This window comes from Vidua macroura, chromosome 1 (assembly GCF_024509145.1).
Source record: "Vidua macroura isolate BioBank_ID:100142 chromosome 1, ASM2450914v1, whole genome shotgun sequence".
Lineage (NCBI taxonomy): Eukaryota > Metazoa > Chordata > Aves > Passeriformes > Viduidae > Vidua > Vidua macroura.
This window is the reverse complement of record NC_071571.1, coordinates 136,749,502-136,776,626: the sequence shown is the minus strand read 5'-3', so window position 1 is coordinate 136,776,626 and position 27,125 is coordinate 136,749,502. Positions and strand designations below refer to the sequence as shown.

The 27,125-nt window shown below is 40.6% G+C and overlaps 1 protein-coding gene across 1 annotated transcript in view; it reads left to right on the top strand.

The window, feature by feature from the left end:
- Positions 1–917: 917 nt before the first annotated feature.
- The window catches only part of SYBU (syntabulin), a 40,075-nt gene continuing 13,867 nt past the window's right edge, over positions 918–27,125 (top strand). The window contains exons 1-3 of the mRNA XM_053997039.1: positions 918–1,041; positions 1,221–1,407; positions 14,597–14,791. Of these exons, the coding sequence (XP_053853014.1) occupies positions 1,015–1,041; positions 1,221–1,407; positions 14,597–14,791 (409 nt within the window). The 5' untranslated portion in view covers positions 918–1,014. The remainder of the gene's footprint in view (positions 1,042–1,220; positions 1,408–14,596; positions 14,792–27,125) is intronic.

Sequence of the window (27,125 nt, the reverse complement as noted above, 5' to 3'; positions counted from 1 at the left end):
CATATATGTGGAACCTCAAATGAGTTTCATATTGAGAATTTCATCATCCTTCTTGTGGAAAAGCAGTCCTTTTCACCCATTGTGTGTATATGCTTATAGCCCAGAATGTAGTCCTGATAATGCTTGTTTTTTAAATAGATCCTCTCTAGAAAGCAGATGAACAAGGTTACCACATGTGCATTAATCAATAGGAGGGTCAACGACAATTACCACCATGAATGCTAAGAGAGAAAATACTACAATTAAATATATTGCAATGTATCATCTGAGAATCAAATACTTTTTTATGTCAGAATCAAGTAAGTTTTTGTCTCTCTACACGTTCCATAAACACGTTACTGAAAAATAATAGGAAGAAATTCTTTACTTTAGGAAGAAATTCTTTTGATTTCAGTGGTGAGACACTGGAACAGGTTGCTCAGGGAAATTGTGGATGCCCCAGCAGCAGCAATCTTCAAGACTTGTTTGGCTAAGAGCTTGAGCAACCAGGTCTAGTAGGAAGTGTCCCTGCCCATGGCCGGGGAGGTCAGGACTAGATAATTTTTAAGGTCCCTCCCAAACGCTTAACAGTCTGTGATTCTGTGACTCAGAAGCAGAGAAGTCTGACGGTGCATTTTGCTAACTCTGTGGCTATACATCCAGCGTATCTGTATCGGCATCATCTGCCCTCTGCCCCTGTCTCCTTTTGCCCGCGTTCCTTTCCGCCTTTCGCGGCCAGGGCCCGGCAAGCCCGGTCGGACGGCGGGGGCTGCCCCCGGCAGCGGTGCCGAGGGGCTGCGGCCGCGGGGCCGAGGGCCGCGCCCCAGCCCCGCACCTGCCGGAGCCCCGGGGGCGGGCGCGGCGCGGGCGCTGCGGCGGCACCACGTGTCGGGGCGGGGAGCGGCGGCGGGGCCGGGCCGGGCAACGCCACCCCCAGCGCCGCAGCGCAGCGACAGCGGCAGCGCAGCCCCGCTCAGCGCATCCCTCTCGCCCATGCCAGGTGCCTGTCTCCGGCTGCGCCGTGATTGAGGAGCGATGGGGCCTCTGCGGGAGAGCAGCAAGGTGAGGAGCAGGGGATGGACGGCGCGGCGGGGAGAGAGGAGAAGCAGGGGTAGGCAAATCGCGTCCTGCCCCCGCCCTGGGGGGGGCGGAGGGGCCGGGATTTGCCTGCCCCTGCCTCGATGATGGAAGGAGGAGGGCGCATCCGAGAGGTTCCTGACGGGGTGTCCCTTCCCGAGCAGGAGCAGAGGACGCAGCTGGAAAAGGAGGTGTCCCGCAGCCGCATCCCCCGCTTGGTCCTTCGGCCGCAGCAGAAGGTATCTCCCGCTTCCGAATCGCCCTTTTCGGAAGAGGAAAGCCGGGAATTCAACCCGCCCAGTTCCTCCGCGGGCTCCGGCAGGACTATCAGCAGCAACAGCTTCTGCTCAGGTACCGCAGAGAGATCCCCCCCAGCCTCGGGCACTCTGGGGAACACGGTGTGCCCCACACGGCACCCCCGAGGCTTCGCTGTCATCCCAGCCACAGCATCCGTGTATCGGGCTCCCATCGAGCCCGCATGAGCAATCCGTTTTACCGATGAAGAAGGGCAACCATTGATTTTTCCAGGGAAATCTAGTATCTGTTCTTTTAATATGTGTCCGTAAGCGACACCAGATGTTTCCATTCCGAGTTCTGCTATCCACTGCTAAAAAAGTTGGCGGTTTTATTGTGGCAAAAGCGTTGCTTTAAAGAGAAATATTTGCCTTAACAACTGCAGCGTGGTATTAAGGCATTTTGAAAAGCCCTTAAATCAAAAGTCGGTAAAACAGGGGAGTTGCTATCAGACTGCAATTCCTTTTGGTTTTTTGACAATGATCTCCATGAATTGGAACAGAATATATAGGTGAAGTCTTCACTGTCATATTGAAATACGTTTTGTTTATTTCAGAATTCAGGCTTCTACTGATGAGTGCGTTGCCAGATATGAGTTGGGCATGATGGCTTCTCTACAGAGAGGGCAATGGATGTGTGATTGATCAGAAGTAAATTATTGCTCTCCAACTGTAGACTAAAAAATGTCATCTGCTCTTCAAAATATTACATGAGCGACAACTCAAAGCCAGATTTTTTTATGTTGAATATTTGCCCTGTGTAGAGTTTAGCACAATTTAAATGCCTCAACTGGCAGTGAAAGACTCAGATGCCTACTAGTGGTGAGTAATTTTTTAATTCAGTGAAACTCTTCACTGTAAACGACATTATTCTACACGCATAACAAAACTGAGGGTCACATCATGAACAGCTTGGACTCAATATGCCTACGGTTATTCAAAAGGTATTTCTGGTGTGGAGAAATTTGTTTTCAATAGTCAGTTTTTTGGAAAGCATAACATTTTCAGTGGTGGAATTGGAAGTGCTAGGTTGGACTCAATAACTTTAGAGGTCTTTACAACCTAAATGTTTCTATGATTCTGTGATTCTCTATTTAAAAATCTGAATTATAAGTCTTTTTACAATAGTTATTATCAGAGAAACTTCTTAAGCTTCCTTCTTTTTTTTAGTTCATAAAGTATTTTCAATTACCAGAGGTGTTCCTGGGAATAGACAGGAATGCTCTTATTTATCTTGGTCTTCACTACAGTGGATTAGATTACTGTTGTTACTTTTTAAACTCATTTCATGAAAAACAGTGTATTGAACACAGTGTACAAGTTTTCTTAGATGAGAAACACAATATCCATGTTTGAGTCTAGCTCTGCCAGATTTTGCAATTCAGGCTCAGTGGAATGATCTATTTGGTCATTGTTTAATGAACAATGCAGAGAGTTAAACAAACATCATAGGATTGTAAGAATGCTGGAGTCTTTTTCCCATGCCTTTTTAATCCCTTCACCTTACCTGCTTGAGTTCGTGTGTTTCAAAGAAATAAAATCTTTTGAAGCTTTCTAGAAAAACGTTATTTTTATGATCTCTCCCAAATGGCTGCTTTTCATCCTGATTTTTTTCCTTCTGTGTTGACAAGCCTTTCATCTTGATCACTGACATTTTTTCATCTTTTGCATTTGTACCCTGGTCTTCAGATCTACTCAACAAGTAGCTGCCACTGTCATATACCCTTGTTGTCCCACTGCACTGCACAGGCTGTCTTGAATCCCAGCAGCACGTTGTTTTTATTCTGGGTGTGTCTGATTTCATGGCTTGACAGTTTTAAGGGGCCTTATAGATATTGCAGTGTGCAATGCTGGTCTCTTAACCTGCATCTTAAGCACAACTGCTCATCTCTTTTATTTATTTTATTCATCTTTTATTATTTCTTGCATGCTGCAATGATGTAATTTGATTTTTTTTTCTCCATGTGAGACCTTTGTGTTTCTAAAGCTGCCTGCAGCACCCATACAGGTACACACTATGTGGTTTGCTGCTCTTCGTCTTCAGACCTCACACAGCCATGGATCAGCCAAGGCACTGTCCTCCATCCTAGACCCTGGTTCAGTTGTTGCTAGGTTTGATGGATTTTTCACTGGGATGCAGGTATAGCAACAGTCACTGACTTGATTTCCTCGTTCTCTGACATCTCTTTCCTGTCTTCCACTTATGATCCTTCTTTATCAGCATTTGTCTGATTTAGAGTGAAATCCCCCAGGGGCAGCAGGTGGCTGCTAATTCCTGTTTGGGGAGGAGATGGTGAACAGATGTGTAAGAGGTGAGTGGAGGGGCCACAGCCTAACCTGCCTCTCCTGGTGCTTCTTCTTAATTTAGAAGTAGCATGTGCAAAAAGGGTATTTAAAATTAGCAAGTAGTACATTTGGAAGACGACAGCAGATGGGAGCATTAATGTAGCAGTTTGAGAAAGTTCATGAGCATTTAGATGAATGTCTCTTTTGTCATTTCTTTTGAGCATTAAACCCCAAAATGTTTTTGATAAGCAGCAGATAGTATGAATTGATCCCTGGAATAATTCCTTTCCTCTTTACCCTTCTCTTGTCAATTTGTTCTCTACCTTTCTTCCATTATTACTGGCACCAAGTAATGATCTATAGATTTCTTTTTACCCCAAAAGAAATTACTCTTTTCCCCTCATCCATGAAATATGCATGTTTTGCTTCATTCCCTAGAGCTTCTGATGTTGTCCATTTTTCTTGTGTGCTTACACTGGTCTCAGTGCCTAAGTGAAGGCTTGGAGTTCCTTCTTTCTAAAAGAGGGTAAATCTTGTAGGTATTAATAATGTTGGTTTTGGGAACCATGGCAGTGCTGCAAGCATGGTGGTAACAGCAAAAAATATCTCTTGGCAACAGAAAAGAGATGGCTTTTGTAATGCTTAGTTTCTTTTGAAGAAGTTGTTAGTTCTGGCTGTGATAAGTTTAAATTTGCATTATCAGCTCCTTCTTTGTCGTGTTTGAGTGAATCAGAGCCTTACTTGATCATGCTGGTCAATTATTTGCAGTTGACTTTATGTCAGTTTTGCTTTGTAAGTCCATATGAAACGCAGTGAGAGTGTTAGTCATATCTGTGTTATTCCTGACAAAATTTTAAAATGCTTTTATATGTGTTTTAATATTCTTTGTTTCTGCCAAGTGAATGTGGATGCTGTCTGGATGCTGGGTAGGCAAGCTGAGCTTTTGTGTTTGCATTCACTATGCACAACCCTTTCTTAAAACCTTAGAGCATCTGGGCTCCTGGATGTCATTTGATATGGGAGCACTTCTCTTCTTTGGCTTGGATGTTAGCCACAGAACTCATACGATGTCAAATGATGGGAAAACACTCTCCCAGCAGCTTGGTGTGGCTAACCTGCTACGGAGCATTTGCCTGTGTCACACGTGTTTCTCTCCTAAGTTGTGCTTGGCTTCCAAGTGTCTGCGAGCACTTACCTTGTCAGTTGTGCAGAGAATGTGATCCAGAGCATCTCAAACAAGCCTCCTGCTGAGGGATCCATGGAGGAGCAGCTGTTGGGCCTTTGGTCATTCCAGTTAGTGTTTGCTCTGTAAGAAATATGATACTTTGGGCGGAGCACTATCTTTGGGTTTGGAGTACATGTCCTTGGTTTGAAGTCAGCCTGTGCCAAGCTCAGTAAGTGTATTCAGCTTCTCCTTTAAAAAGGAATTTAGTCTGGGATGTATGTTCTTTTCTACTTTTGGTTTTTGAATAGCTCAGCTTTTAAATTTCTCTGTATGAAGATGACTTTACAACAATGCCCAATTCTCTTTCAGCCTTTTCTAGGATGCCAGCTGCCAGAATTTCGGCAGGGAATGCAGTGAAGCTTTGGTAACCAAGATGCAGCTTTGCAGGAAGCACTTGTATATTTAATAATTAGTTCAGTAAAGGAATTTTTGAGCCAGAGGATTTGGTTTATACCTGTAGCAAACAGGTTCTCTTTTCTTGGGCTTATCTGTAAATCACCTTTTTGATTAGACTGAATAGTCCTACGAGCTATTGAAAACCAGCATCTCTGTACATTAATGGCTGCGACTCACTCCAACGCAGTCTTCAAAAATAGGAGTTGAAGCTTTGTTTTTGCTTTTTCTTTAAAACGTCAAGATCTGGTTCAACACTCACTCAAGTTCAATCCTTGTTTCATAACTACTTCTTTTCTGGGGTAGAGATTTTATTTAAATCTTGTCCTTTGCATGTGTGGCACAATAAATGTGCACGTGTACAGTGGCTGCGCTGTAAGCCCGGGGTGTGGATGCTGCAGCAAGAATCTCTGTGTTGCCATTCCTTGCTCACTTGCTCCTGTGCCCTTGATCTCAGAGATTATTTGCCAGTTGGCCCAGCTATTGGTGGATGCTGGGGCTGAGTTTACAGTGTGTGTCCAAAAAAGCGTGTAGGCTTGAGACAGGCTTATTAAGTCCATGTGAATGCACAACCCATTTTGCTTGCCATAGACAAGAAGAAGAGGTTGTACAACTGTTACTGAAGAAAAAAGCTGTACCTTCTTGCACTCCAGTAAATATTTTCTCTGTGAGAGCATTGAAGCAGGTTGCATTATAAAGCAGCTAGCTTTGGAGACCACACTAAATAAGTATGTGTACTGAAATATATATTCCTGAATAGAAATAGATACAGAAAACTAAATTTTTAGTAGTTTAACAAGTCAACAGACTGAGGCCAGACAGCTAGTTTAAATTACTGAAAGTAGTTGCTCCTATTATTTGTTTATATATATGTATGTATTACTATGGAAACAGTGAGCTCTCTCATTCTTCTCGTTTCTGGGTATATGAAAAAATATTTTGTTTAAATAGTTCCTTACTGGTTTATGTGTTTGATTTTTTTCTCTGAGTTACTGATTCAAACAAGCATGCTTAAAAGTTCTCAATGTTAGATTCTCAAAGTTAGATTCTCTTTCCTGCAGTCCTTTATTATAAGCTTTCCCACAGTCATTTTGCCTTTTTTTCATACTTCTGGAGGTCTTTTCTAGCACTTTCGTTTGCAGCACTTTGTAAGGCAATTCAGTGATATTAATTTACAAAACTATTGAAACAAAATCTGCTTTCAAAAATACACATATGGCCTTTTTTCAGGAGCGTGGCACTGGTGACATGCTTCCTTTTCTCACTGCTGCTTCCCTAGAGAATTTCCTGCTGGACCAGCTTACATGCAATAATTTATTATTGCTTCATGTTATGAGCCACCAGTTCTGTCACTGTGGCATAGAGATCTGTTCCAATCCTGGAAATAAGAACAGTGCCTAGGTACTAAAGAGCAAAGTCTGCTTGTTCCCCAGTTTTTGGCCTTTCCCTGCTTCCCTTTCAACTTCAGTATTTAATCCCCCTAAGTAACAATCCTTTTGTTCCTTTTGCCACACAACAACATCTGGAAGCCAAAATATTTGACCTTTTGGATGTTTTTTACCACCTTTTAATGTGTCTGTCAGTACTGTGAACCTTTAAAACCCGACCCAGAGCCTCCTGGGATCACTAGGACAGTTCCTATTCTCCCTGGAACATTTTGCATGGTGTCCTGAGAACAGTCACCCTTTCTACTACACCTCAGACTTTCTACTGCCCTTTTTTTGTTGTAGCTTGTTGTGTACTATGGGGGAATTCTAAACACTATCTGGTATTTTCTTCACCACAAATGCATAATCCAATACTTTTTTTTTACAGTGCTTTTCATGCAACTTTCTATTGAGTTGAATATTGTCATGCACTCTGAAGAAAATCACAACAGGAATGAGACTTTAATCAGAAGTCTTGGATTTACTTTGTGTTAAAAGAGAGTCTTGATGTTTTAAGAGAAATTCAGCATTACATATTTTAGCCCTAAATTTATAGGATTAGTATATATCCATGAAATTTTCAAACAGTGTTTTGAAGTGTATGTGACTAGATTCTATGGTGCTGCTAAGTGCCACTCTGGGCTTGAGGATAGTTAAAAGAAAAGAGAAAAGAAAAATATGCATAAAACAACAATGGATAGAACATATATTATTTCCTTCCATGAGAAGGTAAGCAGGGCAATGTTATGAGGTGATGTTGAAGCTATGAGGGTCACAGTTATATGCTGTTAGCCATGGAGGCAGAGCTATATGAGACCAAATGAGTATAACATGTTGCACCATTTGAGGAATAGGTACAAAATTCTTTGTGATCTGTTGAAGATTTTTATTTCCCAAAATGATGCCTTCAAAACTGGAAAGAATATTTCTAATTTCTTTCTTTGCTGCATAATGGAATAAACCACACAAAACCCCACAGAAACCCATCTATATGTACACATATATTTCACTTAATGTTAATATTAAATGCATAGTATTTCTTACACTGGATGTAGGCAATGCTTTCCCAGAGGTAGCAGCAGTGGTTCCACTTCCAGCTGTTGTCCTCAAAATATTAATGAGGTCTACTAAATTGCTGAAATCCATTCCAAACAGAAAAGACTCTTCTTTGTCTTTTTTCTTTTTTTTTTAGATTCTTTCCTGTCCTTACATTTAGTTTAAAAATTTCTATAAAATTTTCAAATAGATTTTTCAGTCCTTTATCACCTTAAACCCCTTATCCAGATGTTTTCTGTGATGTGACAATGAAACTCAGGGAGCTGTGCTATTCCTGACCACAGCTCTCCTAGTAACAGTACTATTTTTATTGATATTTTTACTAGTAAGCCCTTATGCTTCTCTTCTGTAATACACCATTAGTTGGGTTATAAATGTAATGACAAAGCCAGTAAACCACAATTATATAGTCCTCTTTCTTTTCCTATGTTTTGACAGAGCTCATGTCAGTCCTGTTTGTTAGTGAAATCTTCAAGTAGAAGGAACATTAGTAGATTTGCTGCCAAAATCAATTAAAATTAGCTACTTCAGTATGACTTAGCAATTGCACAGTCAGACATCAAGAGCTTTAAAGACATGTTTATGTGAAATCCTGCATTGCAAAAGATGCCCAAGCTTAGGAGCAGGGCAGTCCATCTTTTTTCACCTTCCTCTCTCCTCTTCTGTATAATCTCAGCCTGTCAGCACTCCTGCCATGCTGTGACTGAGTAGAGAGGGCTTCTTACCAAAGTCAGTGAGCAGCTCTCATACTAAATTTTCAGCACTTAGTGGGCAGCCTGTGGGTGTGATGGAAGCCAGCTCAAAGGGGCTGGTGAGCAACAGGTATAAAAGTTGCCTGTACATTGATGGTCCTCAGCAACCAGTTGAAGATGCTTAGTCGTGATTTTACTGGGTTAGATTTTATGACTAGAACATTACAGTCAAAAGTTCTAGCTTGAAAGATGGACCGTGAATAGCAGGGTGTTTTCCAGATGTGGAATATCTGACAAAAAGAAAAGCATGTAGGTTGTAGGGACCTGTAGATATCATTTAATCCAGCCTCTTTTTTGAAGCTGGACTGTTCCCAGCACATCCCAGCAGCCACGTATTTGTCAGAGTCTAGAAACCCCTCAAGGAGAAGAGTTTGCACAGCCTCTGTAAGTGACCTCAGGGAGTGGTAGAGCTGCTAGCCAGCCTTTGTTCATAAACAAAATGGAGCAGAGTGAATTCAAGTTTTGCCTGCAGAGACACTGAGATTAAATGTGGAAATTATTTGCATGTCAGGATTTTGCATAAGTAGACCTCCTCTCTTTTCCTGACACTGCTGTAGTTGTCCTTGTGCTTCAGCTCTGCTTTACTGTGTTTGACTTTTGGTAAGAGACTTGGCTCACAAGTACATCATATTCTGAGAAAGCTTCTTAAATACCAAGCCAAACAGGTCTTCAAAATAGCTAAGAAATTACTTTTAAATTGATCAGAAGGACCAAAACCATTAGCGCTTTTAGGACTCTACCTTTAGTGAAGTTAATAAATATATTTTTCTAAAGTCTGTGTGATTTTGTAAGCAACAAATTGTTTCTAGCAAATTATTAAACTTACAGAGTACATACAATCGCATACTGCAATGGCCACTACACCTCAGTAAAAATGAAAGGTTTTAGTATAATCAGGAGCTGAGGAGAATATCCCCACTACTTACCTTAGGCTGTGCTCCCTCAGTGGTTGCTGGAAAGGGGAGGGTGCCTCCAGGGGTATGAGATAGCATTTTTGCCTGTTGAGACCCTCCTGGAGTGAATGTGAATATGCCCCTACCTCTGCCTTTCTATGTGTACTAATTTTATCTGATGTTTTGTCTGCTGCTTTTACTGTGTTTCCCAGTTGTTCCAGAATGACATTGTGACCCTCCCATTAGCAGTTTTCTCTGCTGGGCACTGAGCCCTTACACTCCCTAGTTCAGCTGCCCAGGTCAGAGCAGTGCTTGTGTCCTTGGAGAGAGCTGCGACCCTGCAAGCAGTGACTCAGAGTGCTGGGATGACTTAGCCTGAATGGGGCTGTCCTTCTGGCTCGCCCTCCAGAGAAGCCTCTTTCTCTCTGTTTAATAGAGAAAAAGACTTACAGGTGGAAGGGAGGTGCTGTATTCCCTTTGGTGTCTGTCAGCAACTTTCATAATTGAATAAACATCCCTGTGCTACAAGGCTGGCTGGCCATGAAGAGAAGACCAAAATAGTTCCAAAAACTGAGGGTCAAAAGAGGTGAGGCAGACAAGCAGGTTGGGAGATTACCCTGAAAAATTATCCTTTGTGGTACCCTCACTGCCAATAGCCAGCTTGCAGTGCACCTTCCTGGAAGAGCTGTGGCTACCCAGACTAACAGATCCTGGGATGAATGCAAACATAACCATCAGGTAAAAGCCACAAAATTGTTTTCATCTTGGTACACTGAACATTCAAAATTTTGTTAGAGCCACGTGTTTAATTCCAGAATCCACGTTTCTTGGTGGAAATTCAGACTGTGTACAGCCTGGACACTGGTCAGGGGACTCTTAGGAGGAGACAAATGTTGGACAGTGAAATAGGGATCAGGCAGGAACTGGACCATTCAGTGTCACAGGAATGCCTAACTCAATCTGGCAGCTAGGAATAAAAGTAAAAAGAAGTCACTGCTTCCTCAGCGAGAGCATCATTAATTATTTACATGTGTTCTACAAGGAGGTTGTATATTCGAAGCTTCTTGAAGCCTTTTGGGAAAGGCAGTATTTTTTTAAAGAAGGTTCTGAGGCACAATCTAGTGAACCTTCTAAGATATCTGTGCTGAGAAAATCATCACATCTTAACATATAGCCTAAAAGTCTACAAGAACAGTATTTTTGTCAATTGTTCAGAGTATTATTATCTTTAATACTGTTGTTTATATTTTGACTTTACTGTTTAAAGGTTAGTCAGGGCATGCAAATGTCAGAGTGCTCTGAGCAACTTTCCTGATGGTTTGTTTGAGGAGACACTATCCCGTGCTTGGCTTTGAAATTTGGCAGGCATGTCTGATCTGGGAGAGGGCTTGGACATAGAATTTCAAGTGATGAAATCCAGCTGATGTTCAAAGGAAAAGTCTACTCCCAGAATGCTCCTAGGAGGCCCCTGTGGAAAAAAAAAAAGACACTGTGAAAGAAAGCAATGGAAATCGTGTGTTATGAATTCATGTGGTTTTACCTGTTGTGCAAGTAAATTCAGGCAAGATCAGAAGTCCAGGCTTTCACAGCACTATTTACCAGTTTTCTCTTTTTTGTCTTCCTGTTGCTGATGTGCCCGAGAAGGTAAATCAGTTCTGCCTCTGATCCTAAGGAGTCTAAGGTCTGAAGTCCTTACTGGGACAAAACTCCTGTTGAGTTACAGCATTGAATCCTTAACTGACCTTGCTGGAAACTATATGCACATCATATCAGAGAGTGAATCCCATTGTGGGCTCATCTTCTCCTTACCCACTTTTTTGAGAGAGATTCCTTATCTTGGCCCATTTCTGGGCAGGTGGAGGTCTCACTTCCTTCCATCAGAGTTTCCAGCAGGGTTTAGGAGGAGCCTGCAGGTCTGGGGGAAATACTGAGCGCACCGTGCCACAGTCACGTTCTGCTTGCAGGTGAGGAGCAGAGGGGTTGCTGCAGCAGTGAGCAGGGAGGGTGGTCAGGCTGTCTGGAGATTGAGGGGGAATCAGCTCCACATCAGGGTCCACAGGGAGGTCTGCTGCTCTCCTGTGGGGAGTTCACCTACAGTATTAAATGCAAATCAATGGCTTGTTAAGGTTTCAGTTGCAGGAAAGATGAAGGTAGGCAGGCAATTGGTTGGCACTAAGCAGCTAGAGAGCATCTTGCTCTTCACCAGGATTTTGCCATGTGCCAGGAGGATGAGCTGTGGGTCGGGTGAATCCCCCCGATGTACAGCAGAGCTTTGCTTGCTTTGACAGTGAGCACCAGTGTTTCATAGGCAGCTCTTCCATTCTGTGGTAGCAAACATCTTGATTACTCAAAAGGCTGACACAGAAAAATCTTTCTCTACAGCTTGCCCTAGTTCTGGAAAATTTATAATTTTGTTCATGATTCTGGATAATAGTAGTAGAAGGATGATAAGTTTTACATTACATAAAAAAATAAACTATCGGAGGAGAGGGAATACAATAAAATCATTCCTTTTCTGTAGCTGGAGTGGGAGTGAGTGCTCACCTGGTTATTGGTGTATCTAAAGGTTACAAGGGGTATGAGTAGAGAAGAGCTATTCTTCTTTGTGCCAGGCTCATTTGTTCTTTTAAAAAATGCCCTGTTGCACTGAAAGCTGAAGTTCTTAACAGTAAAACAAGAATAATCTGATGGTACAGTGTCACCAGTGTGTTATCACGGGCAGTGTTGGGGGGTGGTAGATAAAACATTTTTGTGGTATTATAGTATGTATTCTTTAGCTACCTTTTTCCTAATTGTAGTTAGTTTTGTACATTTGGGGGTTTTAGTGCCCCAGTTTTTAACACTGAAGTTTAGTTTTTCATTGTGTGAAGTTTTACCAGCTCCTGTGGTTCTTCCAGGCTGCATCTCTATAGCTTTTGGAGTTACTTCTACATAAATTCTCCCATATAAAACAGATCTGTCAGGTCTGCAGAACCTGTGCAGGTATTGCAGAAACTGTATTGGTGGAGAGATGAGGTAAATAGTTTCTTGTGGGTTTGGGTGGAAGGTTTTGGGAGGGGACTTTGCTTTGGGTTTTGGCTTTTTGTTTTGAGTGGGTTTTTGTTTGTGTGGGGATTCTTTGTTGTTTTTGTTCTAACAGAAAGTTTGGAAACTAATACCACATACAGAAACATCTAAGTGGAAAAATCATAATCAAAAATAAACTGCGCAAGCTGTCATTTATTTCCGAATATATTTGATTATAAATGTTTGTGTGCTTCCAAAGAGAGGATGCTTTGGACACAGCTGAAGCAGCTGCTTAAATGCAGTTCAGGAGCTCACTCAGTTGTGCTGATCCACTGTCCTGCAGGTAATATTCATTCAGCCTGCAGAAGAGATTCCAAATGTCGGAGAAACAAAAACACATACTGATCTGGGAGGAAATTGCCATCTTCTCTCTTCTTTGTGTTGAGTTATATTGTGATGTTGGTGGGAAGGGAAAGGATAAAAAAGTAAACTAAAGTCATATGGGCAGCAATGAAGGTAGGGACAGGCTGAAAAGTTTATTAGCAGCTTTTTCTATTATTTTACTAGGAACTAATTCTGAGTTACAGAAGGCAGCAGCAAGATGGCAAATAGAGATGCTTTTGGGCTTAATTGGGATTATTTGAAAGAACTAAATATGATTAAACTGGATTGTTTAGGTGCTTTGCACTGTTACTGCCCTTTGTGCCCTGGGAGGTGTTTCTGGCAGTAAGCTGGGTTGCCCCTTGGCTTGGCATTATGCCTGGCACTTGGCAGGCTTGGGATGCAACACTTCAGGCTGCTGGATGCTCCTGCAGCCTAATACATACAGCTTGCTCTGGACAGTCAGCAGCTGTGGGTACCTTGCTCAGAACTGAAGGCAGGGCATGGAGAAATGAGAAGCAGAACCTTGGAACACATGAGTGAGGGTAGAACAGCTGCCCCAGCATGAAGGAAAACTGGATCACATGAAAGAATGAAGTTTTTTCTACTGTATTGAGGGAGCAATAGCTAAAAAAAGCAAAAGCTGTTCTTTCCTGCTGAGGGGAGGTAGGCAGAAAGGTGTTAGATAGATATGGGTGGTGCTTCTATCTCATAAATGTGCAGCCATGCACTGACTTTAAAATCAATATGCCCATGCAAAACTCAGTGCAAAATGACCCTTGACCTACATTATGAACAGGGTGGAAGAGGTTAGTGCAACACAGTCATGCAAATTACTTGGCTCTGTTGCAGGTACTTCTTTGGGTTTCATGTTAGCTAAAGATAATGCATCAGGAGAAGAGTGCAATGGCATAATTCAGATGGCAGCTTTCATTTTGTCCTGGGAAAGAATAATTAAATTTTTCCAGAAGAGTCAGAATAGCGTGTTTGGTTTTGTTGTGTATCAATTAAACCACCATGACTGCTAGGGAAACTACAATTACTCCAGATAACATGGAACGTGATTAGATTAAGTTGGGGTTTGATATGTGGATTTCATTCAAAATCAGATTGCTTACTTTGCATTCAGTTGTTAAGGGCTGGTGTGTTTGTATCCCTGGAGGTCAGGAACCTGGGTCTGTTCCCAGGGTGGCTGTTGATGCCCTGGAGTGCTGGTGTGCCCTCAGAGGAATTCTGTTTTAAATAAAAGCAATTTGTGTGTAACCCACTCTCTTCTAAACTAGGTACTTCACAGCACTTGCCAAGAATGGAGGAGTTCTATGATCATGGTTGCTTTTAAAGGAAGGGCAATTTTGAGGAACCTGTATTAATTCCAGTTACATGAAATTCCTGACTTCATGCATGTGGGCTGTAGGCTGTTGTCTTGTTGTTCAGATATGGGAACATTTCTTGAAGGAGAGCACGTGGCCCATGCTTGCTCTTGCAGCCAGTGTGCACTGCACAACATTTGTGTCTCGGGTGTTTTCATGCTCCAATATTCCCTAACCTTGCTAAAGGAATTTGTCTTAGATAGGAATTTTCATTATATAGCCCCTGATTTTGTATTTTGTCAGACTGGGTAAAACAAGTACTTGCCCTTTTAGCTTGCCACAAGGCATTCAAGATTTCTTCACAAAATACGTGAAACAAATAGCTTCTCACCAGGTTTCAGAGCCAAGGTTGTACATATCACTTACTGTAAAGAGTTGTAGTTCAAACACACTTTCTTTTATTCTGCTAACTTTCATATGCATGTTAGAAATGTTGATGCTTTCCCTTTTCTCTTCAGATGACACTGGCTGTCCTAGTAGCCAGTCAGTATCTCCAGTTAAGACTCCTGATGCTGGAAACAGTCCAATCAGTTTTTGCACTGGTAGCGATGGAGACTTTTCCAGGAAGAAACTCAGTGCAGGGTCAATGAGTGAAGGGAATACGCAGCTGGCTCGATATAAGAAGGAGACAAAGACAAGCCTTGTGAAGCCTGGTGAGTATAATTCCTTTCATTTCCTTAATTACACTTTGTAATTGACTTGTATATTTACAGGTGTCTACATACATAGACACCTGTGTTGTGCCACCTGTCATATCACTAATGCTGATAGTAAATATAATAGGTGGCTTCTTTCTGTGGAACCACCTGAAAGATATGAAAACACTATTGTTATTGACCTTTTCATGAAAATATAATCAACTGATATCTTCACTTTTTTAATGAGGCTCGATGGTGATATCAAATAGCTGAAATGGATTTTATTCTGTTTCATAGTAATTACACACATATTTCAGTGCCCAAAGATAAATTACTCTTAATATAAGAAAAAAGTCTTGTGATGTCCTTACATTTTTTAATGGATCATGCCTAAACTTTGTGCTGCCAGGCTCTGACAGCTCTGGGGATACAAGATGTCTGACAGGCAGCCTGTGTGTGGGAGTTGGGCAGACTTGGACCTGTACTGCGGGGGCTGAATCAAGAGTGTATCTCCCAGTGCTTTGGGCTAATGGGCCACCTCAGACCACCAGCTAAATCAGCACCTGCTTGTTGCACATCCAAGACTAAATACCCAGATGTGCCATTGGTTTCTGTAATTTTAGTGAGTTGATATAAAATATTTTATATAATTTGATTCATGTACAGGCAGCTCTTGATTACACATGGTCAGGATATTTGTGCTGCTGTTTAATTAATCATGGAGACAGAGTTGGCCCTGTACATAGCCAGCTGCAGAACTGACATGGTTTATGAGCTCAGGTACCTCCTGGCTATATTGTTTCCAGAGTCACTTTACCTCTGGAAGCAATTTAGATACTTCCCTGAAAAACCAGCTCAGATTTGCCAGCACCATGTTTAATCCAGAAACAGTGGAAAATCTGTTGCAAAATCTCTTCACTGGCTTGGTCATTGGAAGGGTTGATTAAATCTGTTTTACCACTATCCCTGTAAGTTCTGTGGCTCATTTCATAGCATCATGTTACTTGAGTGTTCCCAGTCTTTCACTGCTGTGCATAATGGGTGATAGGTAATAATTTTTACAAGGTTTACACTGAGTGTGGTATATGACAGTCAAATCCGCAGCTGTGGCTACCACAACCATTTTGTTTGTGAATATGAATGTCACTTAGCAAAATGTGAATAATTAATGCAAAAGTTTTTTTCTGATGAAGAGTTCTATACTCATGGAGAAGAGTTATGCACCTTTTTCAATAAATTAATTCACTGTTTTCAGTTTTACACTTTAATTGCCTTATAATATGAAGTTATTAGCCTTTGGAAATATTCAGCAACTGGGTCTGTTTTACAGAGTACTTCTAAGTTCCTCCTGCCAAATATATCACAATTTTTTTGTGAAAAGCTGTTCACAATCCTGTCATAGTGTGAGAGCTGACACAAATGAGGGATATGTCAGACATGGATGCCAGGGGACAGCTGGGGTTCATTTTTCTCAGTGTTGCCCACAGGGGTTAATGTGATTTTCTTCTATTGCTATCTCATTCCATAGCTTCAGGTGGACCCAGTCTTTTCCTCATGACCTACTTGCAGATGAATTTCTGGTGACTCAGTTAAGAAGATGTAGCCATTGTGCAAAGACATGTGTTTTGCCATGTAGGAAACGGATCAGTAGAAGGGAAGTGGGATATGGAGGAGAATAACAGCAACATGTCCTTATATATAAAAGAAATTGTGTGTAATTTTCTCTTTACCAAAAGCCCTTCTTGATTTATAGAGATTATATCTACTTCATATTAATCTGAAATGGCTTGTGACAATGATCACATAGTCATATATGAGAGACAAAAATCTAGCCTACCACTTTTTTTTACTGTGTCCTGCACTACATTTTTTACACAAGTACATCCATCATTGTGGACCTTCAAAATTCATTTTGAAATTGTCATTTTGCTGAAATCCAGTATTGTTTTCTTGGGACATGCTGAATCTCAAAAGAAACACACAAATATTTAGATAATTCAGGAAATGTCAGAAAGGGATAGCACTGAGAATGAACCCTGGGATGTTTTTAGGCTGTTCCCAAGCTCTGATACTTTTCTGCACGTCTGGTAACATCACTTCATCTTTCTTTTCTGTACTTCAAAATGCACATAGCCTTTTTTTCCTCTCAAACAGGCTAAGGCCTTGTTATATGAATCTAAGCCATCTTCACCTCTTGAAGTATTAACAAAATAGATTGGGCTATCATTCATATTTCATGTAGTTTGCTTAGAGAACCATACATAATCCTGGAATACTCTTGCTAAGCCTATAAAATATTTATAATAATGGAGAAATTATTCATTTGAGAGAGATGGAAATGGTTTCTATTCTGCATTAAATCCGAATCACAGCAGTGTAGAAGTGAATTTGGCTTAAAACCTGTGCCTGCTTTCCCAGGGAAGGATGGAGAAAGAAGAACATTAAGGAAAATAATAGAACATCCACTCTCAGAGATAGCTACAAGCCTTTTAATTTCTGGATTTTAGAAGTTGGTCCTTCTTTTAGATGTGATTCATTTACATAATATTAAAAGCAGTACAAAATGTGTTGCAGAAAATGTCCTCACAAAAAGGCACAAAAAGACTTAATTAATGTTGGTCTTAGTTTTGTATCAAGATGCTGTACTGAATCCTACACTTTTTGTAATTGAATAAACAGGACCATAAGCACTTCTACATGCTCACATTCTTGTGTAGTCCTCCTAGAAAAATCCCTTCTGAATTCCTGTAGTTTATGTCCACATCCTGTTGAGAGCTGTGGGAATTCTGTTGCTTCCTTTGACAGTCTTTCCCATCTGCTTTTTCGACTTCCATTAGAATGCTTAGTGAAAGGATTCAAAATTTGTGTCTTTCAAAGACACGGATAAAGAAACAAATCTTTAGCAGAAGTTGTGTCAATAACTTTTAAAAGTCTTGCATGTTTAAACTAACACAGACGTATTTAAATCTCTGTGAGCATCAGAATTTGAGAAGGGCATCTGATCAGCTGTGTTCAGCATTTCTGTAAAGTTCAGGTCTTCTTGATTTTGGTGTTACAGGCACACTTGGGGCACTTTACTGAATGTTTGCTCTTGGAGCTGTTTCTTAGAGCCCATGGAATTACTGAAGTTTCACATGAAACTGTTAATCAAGGCTGTCCCAGACCTTTTAGCACCTTCAGGATCCTGCAGAATAGATGTGTAAACACCATGGCACAAAAGGAGCCCTGAGTGAGCCCCAATTAGGGTAAGCTCCCAAAGCTTGTAAGGACTGCCTGTCTGTCATTCATCTCTTGGTACAATAATAAATATTCCAGGTAGCAGAGGACTATGCAAAAAGGGTTTGTTTTTTTTTGGTTTTTTTGTGTTTTTTTTGTTTTGGTTTTTTTTTGGGGGGTTTTTTTTTTTTTTCACTTCTAATAAAACATCTGGCCATTTATTACTGAATCTGGCTAAAATAGCAATATTTTGGATTTTAGTGTCATTGAACTGCTACAGATTATATTTCAAGAAGGGTCATCACTGGGAGTTTAGACATTAAAACTTTTTTTGTTCAGATTAATGGGAAAATCTCAGAGGCTTCCACCACACACAGCATCTACATTTGTTGGACAATAGGCAAAGAGCACAAATTGAAAAACATGAAATTCTATCTGGACACAAGAAAACACTTTTTTTTTTTGTCAGACACTGGCACAGATTGCCTGGAGAAGCTGTGGAGTCTCCATCCATGGATATAGTCAGAACTCAACTGGATACGGTCCTGTACAGCCTGTTCCAGCTAGACTTGCTTGAGTGGGGAATTGGGCTGGGTGGCTTCAAGATGTCCCTTTTAACTCCCAGCGATTCTCTAATCCTGTGTTGCTGGACTTTTTCTTGTCCTTTAAATAGTGCATCAGCTAGATCTGTAGTTAAGTAGTTGCAAGGCACGGTTTGTGTTTTTCCTGCCCTTGCTTGGCCACATAAGTTCATAAAAATGAAGGTGTATTGAAAAAAAATCATCTTTTAACAGTCACTACTCAACTAAAAATGTTATTTAACAAATAGTAAGTACAAGGCAAAGTAAGTAATCTTGTATTCAACATGTTTCCTACTTTTTCCCTGTGAATTTATTTAAGTCACCATAAATGAGCCTTGGGATAGGGTGTCCCAGTCTGAACAGATTAATCTTTGAAGGCTTTAGGACAAGTAGGAGTTTTAGGAGAGACAGGTAGAGCAAAATGTGTTGCCCTTACTTGGTTGTGAATATTCAATACGTGCAAGTGCTTTTTTAGTCAGTGTTGGAGCTGATAGTGATCAAAAAGGAGGCAAGGAAAAATACCCTAGACAACTGGAAATATTAAGACTAGAACTTAAATAAGCCAAACAGATCAGAAAAAGAAATGCAAGTGTTTTATGTGTTTTATCTGTTAAAAATAGCTAGTCTAGCTGTTAAAACATAATGCTTTTCCTGAAGTTTGGGGTTTTTTTATTCTTTTTTTAATTGTCTGGTGCGTGAAGATTAGATTCCCAGGACACTAAATGTCCAAGAACTTATTTCTGGGAGTCCCCTGTGAAAGCAAGGAGTAGTGACTAGTTAATCCATTAGTATAAAATTAGCAAATAAATTAATCCATATTGCTACTTCACTTCCATATCTGTCTGTATTCTAAAGGCAGTCACTTTGGTTATTTTAAAAACCAAACATAATTTTGATTTAGGTTATATTCCTGACATCTGGCTGTATTATTTTACAGGTCTTTTGTCAACTCATTCCCTCATTTCAGTCTGACAGTGTGGGGAATAGCAGTGTCTGACTCTGATATATGTGTGTGTATGTACTTCACTTGAAAAAGATGAGTTGGTGTATAAGTTCTGTGAGAGCATTGTCTTACAGGTAATTCTGGAAGTTTTTTTCACTGTCAAGAACTTCCTTGTGAGTGCATCATTTTGCAATGACAGGACTTTCGTTTATCTTGGAAAGTTTGATAAAACATTAGAAAGACATGTTTTACCAGCACATTTATCCAAGAACATTGTATCTGGTATTTGCATGACTTTTCTTTATTCTCTGTATGAAATTTCGCAAGCAGTTGGAAAATAATAGATCTGTTGTCCCTGTTATTCAAGAGCAGCAGTACAGAATACAAAAACCAAGTTACAGAATGTGCTAACTTGAACAATTCCTATGGCACACAAAGAAATTCATGAATCTTTTTAACTACTTGCTAGGACTTCTACCTATTATGTTGAATCACTTCTTAAAATGCTGATGGTGTACTGTGTATTCTAACACAAAGTCACACTGTTTGGTGGTTGGGAAAAAAAAAAAAAAAAAACACACCAAAACCAATGGAAGACCTCTATTTGGAGATAGCAAAGTGCCTTGACTGATCCTTCAAACAAACAATGGCATTCTTCATTCCATCCCACAAAGGTAAGAGCAATAAGAAGACTGGTGTCTGTCTTCTTGCTGTAACTTACTTAACAGCACCTCATAACCCACATTCCAAGACTGCCCCTTTTGTTGCCGGAGGGATAATTTAGAACAAGGGTATGGCAAAGAACATTTAACCTGGTTACAAATGCAGTATTTAATTGGTGATCACCATGTTCCCATCCTGCAACCAGATAACCATACTTGAGTGGTGAAATTGGGAAATTCATGCTTCCGTTCCTAGGAATATGCAATTAGATATGTGGCTGGTGTCACATGCATAAAAATGCTGAAATTAGGAAATGAGCTACTCCAGGTTCAGTGTACTTTAAATAATTGGTCACAGAACAAAAAAAGGTTCTGAAGATTGACCAAGTGACTTGAATTGATACCAAATGATGGAACGTCTTACCTATGACTGACCATTAGTTCTTCCCTTAAAGTACTTGAATTAACAACAAGGAATCTCTTGATCTGACAATGTTTATTGACAAGTGTAGAGCATAGATTCTCTGACAGGTACAGAGGAGGTTGCAAGTGGAAAGAGAAAGAGCAAAAGCCCAGGTTCCCTGGTAACTTAAATCAGATGGGGAGGGCTTTAACTTGAGCATTATATCTTTAAGCCACTTGATATTTGGCAAAGAGCAGATACACAGTGGTCAAGTACTTGTGCTTCTGGAAGGCTTTTGATCTATATTTTAAAATATCACCTGGGCAATAAAAAGGGAGGAAGCATCTTTCTCAGATGTAAGCACATGCTTTGAATGCTTCACTTCTCTCCCACACCTGATAGCAGCCATTATAACCATCCTGACATTCAAATCCAACCGTATGCAACATTTTTATGTTTACTGTACAGTTTCAGTCACACTCTTCTCCCTTTCTACTATGTGTATTTCATAATTTCATTTGTGACACTAAAGTTCCTGAAACCTTTTCTAATACAGAAACTAACAAATACAGTTGAGACAGTTTTTGACCCTATTCATTTTCCTCAGTTACTTTTGCTTTTCTTCTTTCCCTTAACCTTTCATTTTGCCACACAGAATAGCTACTGCTGATTTTCTAAATTAAAAAAAAACTTTCTGGATAATAATTCTGTGTGTGCTGAGTCCTCCTGCATATTTTACTGCTTTAATTTCATGTCTGTTGCTATGTAGCAGTGCAGATTTGTGTGCTTCACTTGCCAGTACAGGGAGTTATTAAGGCCTTGGTTCCATGGGTCCCAGAGGAGCAGGGTGTGCTCTGGGGAGATGCACATGCACATCTCACCCTCCAGGAGTGAGGACACGGTGCCTGGGTTCCAGCCCATGCCATCCTCAGAGCTTGTACTGCAAAGTTGAGCCCAGAGGGACATCTCCCTGTGGAAGTTCGGTGGTTGTAGCAGTCAGTAAGGGCTGGAAGGTGGCCAGCCTGTGAGGTTTGGGGGATGGTGGTGGGGGTGATACTGCTGAGGGTCCAGCACTTGCAAAGCCCAGCCTCCCCTGCATACTCTGGGATATCAGGATTCTTATGGCCCCTTTGAATATTTCCTTCTAGTTCTAGACCCAGCACAGCCAGTAGATCCCATTGGTTGGAGCTTCTCTGTCTGGCATGAATCCCTCACCTTTTGTGATTCAGAGGAAGTGAAACTGGAATCTAATTATCTCCTTAGACAACCTTCAGTAGCAGATGGGGTCTGACTGTCACTGGTCCTAGTGACTGGTTCCATTGCTCAAGGGACACAAAATAGCTTTAACAGGTGAACCTGCCATTTCCCTTCTAGGGGTTGCAGGAGCTGTTTTGGAGGTGAGGGACGTGTGAATTCGTGGTCTTCATCCAAGTTGGATAGAGCAGAGATGGCCCCTAATTTATCTGACCTCAATTCCCAATATGTAGTGTAGGGATTAATTATCTTTGCCTGCATGAGTACACTAAAGTCCTATTTCGTTTTAAAGGAAGTAGAACAAATAAGTCCACTGTATCTGGTGTGTGATCTTTCTGACCACAAATATTAAAGCATTTACTTTAGGATTCACTGGTTATGTTGACTGAGAATTAGGACCGAGGTTGGCTCAGACATGGAAGACTTCCACGTTTCATCAGATGAATCCAACCTGCCACTCCTGTGTCCTCATCAGACCTCTCAAACCTCTGCTGGTGGCTTTTATTGAAGTCAGCCACAGTCTCTGCGGCTTTTCTTTCTCTTTATTGGCTTCATTCTTTTTTTAATGGAAAGGGATGCTCTTAGACATTCAGTTGTGGAAGAAAGTTTGTGCTTGAAGAGCACACATGGACCTTAAAGTAGCTCTAATCAGAGCTTTTTCCTCTTCTGTTCATCCCTGATAATCTTAGGCACTCTCCATTTGTCCATTTTGTGAGGACTGCTGCCCAAGCTGCCTAGCAAAGGGAGATTCTGAATCCCATTTTGTGCTATGGATTCACAGAAATTAAATGTTTTTAGGAATAACTAAAGTCTTAAAGCTAACTAAATACACTGAAGTGAAATAAGGGCTCTGTAGCTTCTGAAAAATAATACTGGAATATAACCAGAATCTAAATATTTTAAGCAAAAGATGCTTAGAAAGGTAGGTAAACATTATTAGCATAGCAGTAGGGTTTTAGTTTAAATTTATATGTATTTTAGATTTAAACTTTTAATTTAAACAAATTTGCTTGAATTGCTGGGGATGAACATGTTCAAATACCCAAACATTTCTTATAAACATGAATAAGCAAAATAGAAGGTACAAGTAGTTCTTCAGCTTCAAAGTGTTTCATAGTATTTAACACAGATCTACAAATTCCTGTTGAAGTGGCATAGAAAAACCATCTTTTAATTATATGTCACAAATTTTATAATCCAGCCCTTTCTAAAACATTATTTTAGATGTTCCTTAGTAGAGACATAGACAATTAGCGGGTAGGCTGTGGCCTCTCAAAATATATTACTTTGTTTGGAAGACTCTTAGGCTGCAGCAAGTGCACAGATGTCACTGCAAAAAAAGAAGCCAGCAAGTTGTAAAGGAGAACCTGGCAAGTAAAAGCTGAAAGCCTGAGTCACACCTGTCCTACATAGTGACCTGCGCAGCTCTGGGCTGGTGGCACAGGCCACCTGCAATTCAGGGCTTTGGGTAAAAATCTGCAGTTACATACCTCCTTCCTTACAAAAAATAAATAAATAAAAGGATGTCCTCGTTGCTTAGTTCAGTAAATGGAAAAGGAACTTAGATTTAGATGTCTTTGTGTGTCTTTTGGGGGATGGACTTTAGCCCAAAGCAGAGGAGTGCCCTAATACAGAGCTGCTGGGCAGGCTGAGGGCATGTGGGGTGTCTGCTCCCAGGGCAGCTGCTCCACTTTAATTCAGTTACTCTTTTACTGGGGGCTCGGAGCTGAGCTCCCAGCAGGCACACAGTAGCTCCTTTTTCCCTCTCTCCCTGACCCATTAACTGTACTGCTGCTGCAGACACACAGAAAGTGGGACAGCCACTGTCACAGGGAGATCATGGCCCAAGGATGCCCATGGCCTCCAGCTCAGCCTCGCTCTTGGTCTACGAGAGAGCCGCTGCTCTGACTGCAGGTCACAGGGAGGAGGGACCTGGGTGTGGGGCTTCTGCAGGGACTACCTGGGATGCTGCAGAGGATGACATCCCTGCCACACAACACATCTGTTAGACCCAAATGCCTTCTGATAGAAATGAAGGTCTCCTAGGGCTTGCAGGGACGTGCTCCTGCATCGGGAAAAGGCAGCTGAGGGCCTGGCATAAGAAGGGCCCTGGGGTTTAGAGGTAGGTATTGAAGATGGCAATAGCTGTAATCTTTAGTAAAAACAATAAAATTATTTTTGTATATTCAAGCAGGTTTGTTTGGGTTTTTTTCTCCTCTGCTAATCCAGAGTGAAATTTGAGCCAGAAAGGAGAAACCGATGCTATACACACTGCAGACTCTTAAGTATTTGGTTTAAAATGCGTGTGAGGTCAACATAGAACATGCCTTGAAATTTGTATATTTACTGCAGTGAGTTTTCTGTGCCTTGAGTTTGCTTTCTGTGGGTTTCAGCCCACTTCACAGAATGAAATGCTGTGCATGAGAAAGAGTCCATTATGAATCTTCCCTTAGGAATTTTTTTTTGTCCTCTGCTTTTAAATTACAATCTGTATTATTTATGCCAATGTTTAAAATAGCTTCCTAACTTTCCCTGGTTAAAGTATTCTGAACCTACTCCAGACACATTTTACTATGCACAACTCCCACTCACCATAAGTTTTTATTTCAAGTAATTTTTCATGAAATAACATGCATCACAGCCAGAACCCTCTGTTGCTGCTACAAAGTTTTCTTTACAGTTTTCCAGCTGTATTCCCCCTCCCATGATAAACTGTATTGTCAGTATGCATTTTTATCTTAGAATAAACAAATTGCATTCCCTTAATCTCTCTTCATAAACAGTGTCCTGCCATGCTGTTATTATTATTGTTGACCTTTTTTGGAATTTCTCCAGGTTATTAATGCTTTTTTAATGAGAATCATGGGATTTAAAGTGTTTTCTGAGCAGTGTTTACTCAGGAATTGATAGATGTTTTCCTTTTCTATTCTTCTTTTCATCCTCTATTGCTTTTTTGTCTGACATCTTACTATGTTCAAAGCAGAGCTATGCAAACAATTGATTTGGGGGTTGCTGCGAAATCAAAACATTAAAGAAAATCTTTGTTTCAAACTGAACAAAGGCCATATTCAATCTAAAATATTTTTAATTTTGGGGGATTTATTTTTATGTTTTACCCCATTGTTAAAAGAAGAAAGGCATTTATTAGTTTTCATAATTAAAGCATCATTTTGAACAGAAATTAGAAAAATCTGATTTTACATTTTTCTGGTCATATTTGACTTCAAATCATAAATATTTTCAGTGCTCTCTGATCTCTTTTTTTGGTGACCAAATTACTACCTAAAAGATTTGTTTCCCTCAGAGTCATTACTTCAAGTACTTTTGAACAGTATTGAGTGGATAAATCAGTATGTGTTTATATATCTGTATTTATGCATAGAAATGGAAATCTATGGGAATGTCTTTATTTTAGTCATGGAAATCTCACTTACTTGATTTCACTGTCATATAAAGGCATTGGTGACTGGGTAGTGACTGGCCTCAGAAGGGGAAGGTCAAGCATAAACAACTTACTGGATCTTTGCAGATAGTGGTGTCTTTTTAAGCATTTGGCCTATTTAAGCAGTGGTATTTGACTTGCTTTTATGTATGTAGAGATCTAAATCCTGATCCTTTAGATGTCTTCACTCTGTTTTGTTTCTCCCTTGAAGTTAAGAATTCTGAGCTTGGGAAGAGCCTAGGAGAAAGGAAAAATGCATGCCCAGTCCCTGTTCCAGTAAAGAAACCGCAATACTCATAAAACCCAGCAGCCAGAACAACTAGATAGAAGTTGCCCAACTTTGCTAAAATTTTAGATTGCAGACAACAGTTTTCTCAGCTGTGTTGTGTGCAGGGTGGAGTCTCCTGATGGAGGTGGGACGGTGGGAAATTCAGGCCTGTATGGATTTCACCCATGTAGCAGGGGTTAATGAAGACAGGCATTCCAAACTACTAGGTGGTTTTATGGAGCTGGAGAAGCACATGACAAGCTGCAAAGACGGGGCCTCATCTCTTTATCAAGTTCTTATTGCTGGATGCTGTGTTCCTGGGGGTGTGATGGGGAGATCATGTGCAGCATCCTCCCAGTTCAAAGCTAAGTTTGGCACTAAGAATCCCAGGTGGAGCCTTTCTTTCCCCAGTAAAGCAGACAGCATAAAAGAGCTGTCACTGGGTTTGTTTTGTGTGGATCCTGATATATGTGGTGTATTGTGAAACACACACCCAGGTCTTTCAAAAGAGGCACCAAACTGTTCGCCACTTTTTAAGCTGACCTGTTTCTAGGCATGCACAGAAACGAGTTTGGCAGAGCTGAGAAACTTTGCTGAGTGAGACTGGTGGAAGGTGGTTCCCAGTAGAGATGGCAGTTAGGGAGAGCACCAGCTCCAAAACTGCCATAACTCTCCCCAGGAGCTGGAGACCTGGCCTTGTTTTGTACATTCAACCTCCAACCACTGCAAGAGGGACATGGCTTCCCCAAGGAATCTGAAATGTACTGCCTTTAATGTGGCATAAAAAATAGCAAACCTGCTTTATAATAGTGTATTTTATATACACAATTACATAAAATATATTTTAAAGAAATTAAAATTCTACCAGGTTTGTTTCATATTTTATTAGTATTATATTGTCTTGTTTCCATGCTGAGGCACTTTATTACAGGTCTGTGTTCCACCTTTCTTAGATTCTGTAAGCAATAGGAAGCTGTTGGCTTTTGAAATCTGGACAAGCTGTGTCTGTTTGCTAGAGCTGGTGGAGTACAGTTTGACCACAAACCTGCAAGGATTAATAAGCTGAAAAAGGCTTTTTGCTTGTCATTTTTGCTTCTTAATAGTAAGAGTGAAAAAAAAGCAGCAAATGATGGCAGTCATAACTTGAAATGCATTGACCTCAGACCTACCTTGGATTTGTTACTGTAAAAAATATAGTTTATGCAACCAATGGCATAAGGTTTTGCTGTTCTTTTCAACAGATGGCACTTGAACTTCATTCGTTTTTCGTAATAATTTCAACATGTGTGTTACAGTAAATATTTGATTAGCTTATGACAGTTTTTGCTTTTCATCCTGAATTGCAGGGTTGTTTCATCAGTTACCCCCCAGATACATTTCTCCTTCCAATGTTTTCCCCTTGCCTGTTGAAAACATGTCAAACTGATTTAAAATGTTTTATGCACATTGAAATGAAAACCATATGTCTTATATTAAGGGTGACTATGCAGAAGCTTTCACTTGAATCAGGTTTTGCATGCAATTTCATGCACTTCATGCAATTTCATGCAACTTCATGCAGATACACTGTGCCCTCCTCC